Source organism: Crocuta crocuta, unplaced genomic scaffold, assembly GCF_008692635.1.
Source record: "Crocuta crocuta isolate KB4526 unplaced genomic scaffold, BGI_CrCroc_1.0 scaffold24, whole genome shotgun sequence".
Taxonomy (NCBI): domain Eukaryota; kingdom Metazoa; phylum Chordata; class Mammalia; order Carnivora; family Hyaenidae; genus Crocuta; species Crocuta crocuta.
The window spans coordinates 15,937,496-15,945,171 of NW_027530974.1; the positions used below are offsets into that span (position 1 = coordinate 15,937,496).

General features: G+C 43.3%; 1 protein-coding gene across 2 annotated transcripts in view; it reads right to left on the reverse strand.

Moving 5' to 3' along the window:
* Nucleotides 1-6: 6 nt before the first annotated feature.
* Nucleotides 7-7,676, reverse strand: part of TPMT (thiopurine S-methyltransferase) — a 20,560-nt gene continuing 12,890 nt past the window's right edge. Inside the window, exons 6-8 of one of the 2 annotated variants that reach the window (XM_077770002.1) lie at nucleotides 3,873-3,958; nucleotides 1,550-1,594; nucleotides 7-902 (exon numbers count right to left, since the gene is read on the reverse strand). In XM_077770002.1, coding sequence (XP_077626128.1) covers nucleotides 790-902; nucleotides 1,550-1,594; nucleotides 3,873-3,958 — 244 coding nt within the window. In that variant the 3' untranslated portion in view covers nucleotides 7-789. Of the gene's footprint in view, nucleotides 903-1,549; nucleotides 1,595-3,872; nucleotides 3,959-5,860; nucleotides 6,095-7,676 lie in introns of those variants that run through there. The other variant, XM_077770003.1, reaches the window with a different exon arrangement.

A 7,676-nucleotide genomic window follows, 5' to 3' on the forward strand; every position in this document is an offset into this window, starting at 1 on the left:
GGAAAAATGTTTTTTTCCATGTAAGTTCATTTACTTAATACATTTTAAAATACGCTTCTTGATTCTGTTATGCATAAAATTATAGAAAGAGAAAAATTGTGGAAAGGGCTGCTAGGATTGAGAATATGAGGGCTTGCAGTGAAGCTAGTATTTTATATAATTTTTGGACCACTATCTTTTACCTTGAACCCTATTAAAGTGTTACATGGCCTCGATAGCTCTAAATTTTATAGAGTGTCAATTTTTAGAAAACTCTGGAAACAACTCAACTGCTCTAAAATAATCTGTTTACCCCTATTCTATTTAAGTTAACATGCATTGCATTTCTTTTACTTTAAAAATTACTATTTTTAATTTTACTTTTATAAAATTATTTTTAAATTTTAATTAATTTATTTTTTAAAGATTTTATTTTTAAGTAATCTCTACACCCAACACGGGGCTCAAATTTACAACCCCAAGGTCAAGAGTCGTGTGCTCCACCGACTGAACAAGCAGATGTCCCTTTAAAATTTTTAATTTTTAAAACTATACAAGACATGCTGATCGTAAAAAATTCTTGCAATCTCTAAGGAAAACAGGTATATTCTTTGACCACCCCCATCACACTCTCCTTTACCAACTTATTTGTATTTTTTTTCTATAAAGTTATGCATATTTCTGTGCAAAGATCTGCTATGTGACTTGTGAACAACTTTTTTTCCGAGTCATCTAGTATGTTTTCATGCCTTAGCATAACTGTCAATTGCTCAAAAACATGTTGATACTACTTGTTTTTCCTGGTCTCATTTACTTTTCTGTCAATAGATACAGTTTTTCAACAATGAAGTCAATCCCCCAACTCTTATGTCTTTCTTCAAAAACGTCAACCATCTCAAGGCAATGAATGTTGCATGTTGAACCTGAAACAAGAAAAGGGAACAAGTTTTGAAGTTGATGAAGAACCCACTAGGGATTCTTCTAAAGACACATTGAATGATTTAAAAGCAGTACTGAAGATTTGTCTTTGCCTTTGAATGAAAATGGGGAAATGCTAAGGGCAAACTTTCTGAACTCTGAATCCCTATCACCACTTATAACTCCTAAAACCTAAATTAAACATACCATCTCTCTGAAGGAATTCAAATGCCTTTAACATAAGCACACCACTTAGCTAAAAAAAAAAAAAAGGCGTATTACAGAGATCTGTCCATTTTCTAGAATAAAACAGTCTTCAATAAAATGGCTTCTGACTTTTAGATTTTATATACTTCTAGGCACTAATACGGGGCGCCTGGGTGGCTCAGTGGGTTAAGCATCTGACTCTTAATTTTGGCTCAGGTCATCAGCTCATAATCATGAGACTGAGTCCTGTGTTGGGCTCCATGCTGACAACCCAGAGCCTGTCTGGGATTCTCTCTCTCCCTCTCCCTCTCTGTTCCTCTTCCTGCTTGCACTCCCTCACAAAATCAAAAATAAATATAAAAACATTAAGAAAAATGCTAGACACTAATAGTTGGTAACAGCTCAAAACAGTTCATTGATTTTATTTGAAATATAAATAACTTACCAAACAATTTTTTAATTTCAGCATCTGGAACATAAAATGGTGGGCCTAGGTAAAAGAGAAACATGGTAAAGAATACTTTCTATAGATCTAATTCTGAAGAGAAATTCTCAGGACCCACTTCTCAGCCTATTTCCAGTGACCTAGTTACAGTTATCCTATACACAACATAATTTCACTTACATATTAACACCCAGAGCTCATCACCACAACTGCACTCCTTAATTGCTATCACCTATTTAACTCATTCCCCACCTACCTCCCATCCAGCAACCCTAAGTTTGTTCTCTATAGTTAAGAGTCTGTTTTCTGGCTCACTGCTATTTTTCCCCCATATGTTTATCCGTTTTGTTTCTTAAATTCCAGATATAAAAGAAATCATATGGTATCTATCTTTTTCTTACTGACTTATTTCACTTAGCATAATACTCTCTAGCTCTATCCATGTCTTTGCAACAGGCAAGATTTCAGTCTTTTTCATGGGTTAGTAATATTCCTGTGTGTGTGTGTGTGTGTGTGTGTGTGTGTGTGTGTGTGTGTATACACATACACATATATACACACCACATCTTCTTTATCCATTCATTAGTCAATGGACATCTGCACTATTTCCATAATTTGGCCATTGTGGATAATGCTGCTATAAACAACACTGTGTATGTACCTCTTTGAATCTGTATTTTTGTATCCTTTGGGTAAAAATCTAGTAGAGCAATTGCTGGAGTGCAGGGTAATTCTATTTTTAGTTTTTTGAGGAACTTCCATACTGTTTTCCAGAGTGGCCACACCAGTTTACATTCCCATCAACAGTGCGAGAGGGTTCCCCTTTCTCTGTATCCTTGCCAACATCTGTTGTTTCTTGTGTTTTTAATTTTGGCCATTTCTGATGGGTGTTAGGTGATACTGCATCATGGTTTTGATGTGTATTTCTCTGATGGTGGGCGATGTTGAGCATCTTTTTATGTGTCTTTTAGCTATCTGGATGCCTTCTTTGGAAAAGTGTCTATTCATGTCTTCTGCCCATTTCTTAATTGGATTATCTGTTTTTTGGGTGTTGTATCAGTTTTTCATGTATTTTGTATATGAACCCTTTATCCAGTCAATCATTTGCAAATATCTTCTCCCATTCTGTAAGCTGCCTTTTAGTTTTGTTGATTGTTTCCTTCTCTGTGGTCCAGTTTCATTCTTTTGCATGTTGGTGTCCAGTTTTCGGGATTTGGGAACTTTCAAATCAGAATGAAGTTCATGAAGAGATTCCTTGGCGTTTCCTTCATCTTCTGGAGTATTGATTTTCCATGACTCCAGCACTCACTCCCACTCCATACATCCCTCCCACTTTGCTGCAGGCCATTTACCTTTTAGGAAATTGAGCTGCTGCCCCTTTCATGAGGTACTGTGAGTCCCACCCCCAGATAGAGCCTGTGCTGTTCTCTGCCCACAAGTCCTTCCTGCCTTAAGCCTCCTATTTAGGAATGGAATTTAAATCAGGTTAGCAGAGCTGAGGGCAATTTCTATCTGATTGGTCTAGACTTAATTATGGACACTAGGTCTCATTTTTTTAATGAGGTTTTAAGATCTGATTTACTCAAGCAGGAAAAAATACTAGCATATGTAAATATTTATAAAACACCGCACTTAACAAAAACCCTCTGTTAAAAATCAAAAAGGGGATTTTTTACAATAAAAGTCTATATATTTGATTTTCACTTCCTCCTGAAAATAAAAGTTCAGTCCTGACAAAGACTGAGCTTCCAATGTTCAAGCACATCAAAAAGAGTCCAGAAGAATATTATCACTTTTCTAAGTTTAAAACAAAGATCCTTATGAAAGAGTGCAATAAATTTTAAAATTTTCTAAATTAGAAAAATGCAGTTTAGAGATTCTTCTGCATACCTCTGACCCCCCCATATCCACATCTTGCCATCTTCCTGTGAGGGCGTGTCTGGGTACCTAACCCATCCCCGCCACCAGCGATGACCCACATATGCTCTCTCCAAAGCAGGGCAACCGATCTCTCTCCCTCCTACTCCTGAGCTCATGAGATTCCTTTCATATTAGGGACATCCATTCCTTCCTCTCCTCTACAGTCTGAGCTGTGAATGGCAAACAAAATAGAATATGAGCGAGAAAAACATGGACTGAGTGGGAAGTGGAAAAAAACATTTACAGTTTCCACTAGCCCAAAGCAGACTTTTCTTCATGGATAAAAGGCAGTGTTCTTCCTGTGAACTAAATCAGGAGCAAATAATGCTATCCCGGGTCATAGACTTAAATCAGGAAAAGACGCAACCTCTTTGAAAAAAGGAAAAACAACAAAAAACTTTACCTGGATGTTTAGTGGGATCATAAGAAAGAACAGCCAAGAGGTAGTGAAACCCTTTTCTCGTTAGGGACAGCATTGTATCTGCGTAGCTAAAAAGAGCACAACAGAGTTAAGGTATTACGTTTCTCTTGATTTTTTTCAAGTTTCTTTATTTATTTTGAGAGAGAGAAAACCAGCAGGAGAGGGGCAGAGAGAGAGTCCCAAGCAGGCTCTGCACTGTCAGCACAGAGCCCAACATGGGGCTCAATCCCATGAACCGTGAGATCATGACCTGAGCCAAAATCAAGAGTCAGACACTCAACTGACTGAGACACATTTCTCTATAAAGTCTGCATGGGGGTGAGAGGCAGGGAGGGAAACCAGGTTCCCTTTGACCTACATTACTAAGGTTAATTCTTCTAAGGACTATCTGCAGTCGATTTGTATTCTAAATGTCAGAAATCGGGTCTGCAAATTACATCACCTGCCTAAGCTGGGAAACAGTAAAGTTAGGAATCAAAAGGCGGCCTGCTTCCAGAGCTCATGCGACCGGAAGCTGTCACATAGAGCCAAGCAGAGGCTCTTTCCAGCCTGACGGGGTACTCGGAGGCCTGTAGGCTTTGAACACACACTTTGGAAGCGCTGTCAGCTCTGGGGCAGGGCCGCCCGGGCCAGCTGGGTATCAGTCACCTGAGCATCTGCTGAAATAAAAAGATGCTCGCACTCCATCCTCAGAGCCTGATTCAGTAGGTGCGTTGTGGGGCCTGGGATGCTGTGGTTTAACAGTATCTCAGGCGACTGGGTCCTCTCCAGGGGCACATGGGTAAGACTGCGTACGAGACGCAATCCCTTTCCTCTGTTGAGCTGGAGAGGGATAGGACTCCCAAACGGGCAACAATTCAAGGGGCTGCGAAATCAAAGCCCTTGCGGGGACAGAGTGAGCGACGGATGCTCTGGGCACAGTCCTTGCTGCAGGTGTCCCGCCCGGAGAGCAGGGGAGGCTGCTTCCCAGCCATGTCCGGTTGGTTCAGAATGGGGGTCTGACTCGGACGGGGCCCATGGGCAGAGTGACCCCTGTACAGAATGCTGAGTTGGGCCAATCAGAGGACTGCACTGGGAACCGGAATTGAGAGACCCAAAAAGGAGGTGCTGGTTAGCTGTCGTCGCTGTATGGAAAGCTGGAGCTTTTGTGGGGTGCGCTGGCTGCCGCTGGGGGTTGTGAGAAGTCAGACATGTGGGAGCAGCAATGGGGGAAGCCAAGGTCAGGGTAGGAGCACAGCGGAGGGGTACAGGGAGGCAGAGATGCTCTGAAGGACAGGCAGACCGAGACAGACAGACTGCTCAGCTCTGAGGGAGGCCCCTGGACTCTGGTACAGCGGTTTCTAGTGGACATGGATGTCCTGTGATCCCTGTGCAGAGCTCTGGGAGGAACTGGGGAGGGGATCAGCATGGGGACTCGGAGCACGGACTTTGCCAGATGCAGGAGCATGAAGCCCAGTTCCTCTGCTTAGTGGCTATGTAAGCTTGACAAGCTCTTAATCTCTCCATGCCTCAGTTTTCTTGTCAATAAAATGGGGATACGACTAGTAACTGACTTGGGTTTTTCTGAGTAGTAGTCAATGGGTTTGCATACATGAAATGTTTAGAATGTTGTCTGGGATGTGGTAAGCACCCACGTTAGCTTCTGTTATTCTCTTTAGCAGACTCCCCCAGTTAGGCTGGCTTGAGTGGATCGCATGTCCTTGTAAGAGAAAACACGGGACCAAAGCAAACGTTTTAAAAAACTTTTTTAATGTCTTTTATTTATTTTTGAGAGAGATAGGGACAAGGTAAGCAGGGGAGGGTCAGAGAGAGGGAGACACAGAATCCAAAGCAGGCTCCTGGCTCTGAGCTGTTAGCACAAAGCCCAACATGGGGCTCAAACCCACAAACGGTGAGATCATGACCTAAGCCGAAGTTGGACGCTTAACCGACCGAGCCACCCAGGCGCCCTGCTAACAGAGATCAGTACTTAGCTTTCTGACTCTTGGTCTTAAGAACAAGGAAGAAGAATCTTGCCATCCCCAGGAAGGGGATGAGTCAGACTGGTTTGGCAGGGTTTCTTAGCACCGACACACTCCATTCCTTCTGGAATGTGGGCTTTCGCATCCACTTTCAAGAAATTCACAAAAAGGAGAGGTAGGCCCCACTGACTCATGTTAGGCTGGAGACCTGGAGCCCCAGCAGCCAAGCATCTCAGGACTTGCCTGTATGCGGTCGAAGCAGAGAGAGGCCCGGTATTAATGACAAGAATGAGATAAGGCAGTAACATGCTATGTACCATAACTAAGATAAAGATCTTTTCACTGGCTTGAAGTAAGTTGTTATTCTGGTAAGAAAGGCCAACATGTTCTCAGGTGTGCTTAGGGCTGTGATCACACACACACGAGCGCCCGTGGGCTCACATGGCTGGGCTCGGAGGAAAGAGAGTGGATGAATCAGGGAGTCCAAGCCAGGACTGGATTCCCTAACCCAGACTTCTAGACGGGAGTCTCACTCTTTGTTAACCATGAAATAACAGTCCAGAGGCCACTTTGATGGTCTTTATATCTAGCACAGATGAGGTAGTAGTGGCTGATAGGAAACAGTGTACTTTCTTTGCTCTGGATCTCATTGGCCTTCATTTGTTTAACTGACAAGTATTAAGCTCTGACTGTGTGCTAAATATATACTATGCCATGGGCGCCTGGGTGGCTCAGTCGGTTAAGCGTCTGACTTCGGCTCAGGTCATGATCTAGCAACTCATGGGTTCGAGCCCCACATCGGGCTCTGTGCTGCCAGCTCAGAGCCTGGAGCCTGCTTCTGATTCTGTGTCTCCCTCTTTACCCCTTCCCCACACATTCTCTGTCCCTCTGTCTTGAAAATGAATAAACATTTAAAAATATATATACTATGCCAGCCGGCGGGGAAATCACACACTGTGCGTCGTCTGTGCCCTCAAAGTGAGCTCTGGGACTCCCCGTTCGCTCCCCACCGCCCTGGGGATCTTAACCACACACACCAAAGCCCAGAGAAGGACTAACCACAGAGAGGATGGACATCCTCGGAGAGCAGGAAACACTTACAAAGGCAGACAACTAGCAGAATCGGGGTCAATATACACGCGTGGTGTATTACAGCCAAAGAGGCCGCATGTGGTACTTTAAGTTGATAAAGCACATTGATGTCCCACAAGAAATGCACAGCACCTCACACTGCAATGTGATATGGATGTTTGAGAGAAAGAACAGAGCTGGAAATATAAAAATGGTGAGGGCAAATGCCATGTGTTAGTTTTTTTCTGTTATTTCCCCGTGTATATTTAGAACACAGTAGGAACTCAGTGCGCATTTGCTGAATAACTGAATGACAGTAACAGAACTGACGTCCTCAGCAAAGAGCAAGGGTGAGAGACAGGGAGCCACAAGCAAACGCTAACGATGGTCCCTTAGGGAATGACAACTTGCAGGCACATGAGGAAGGGGAGGGTTCGAGAAAACCGGTGAAGGAGGAGGAGTGGCAACAGAAAGGGAGAGGAGAACAGGAGCGAGAATATTCACTCAATGGGGCGCCTGGGTGGCTCAGTCAGTTGAGCGTCCGAGTTTGGCTCCGATCATGATCTCGCAGTTTGTGAGTTCGAGCCCCGCGTCAGGCTCTGCTGACAGCTCAGAGCAGGCAGCCTGCTTCAGATTCTGTGTCTCCCTCTCTCTCTGCCCCCACTCCATTTAATTCTGTCTCTGTCTCTCAAAAATAAACATGAATTATCACTGAAGGAAAATATATATTAATAATATGAGGCATAGGGAAGGG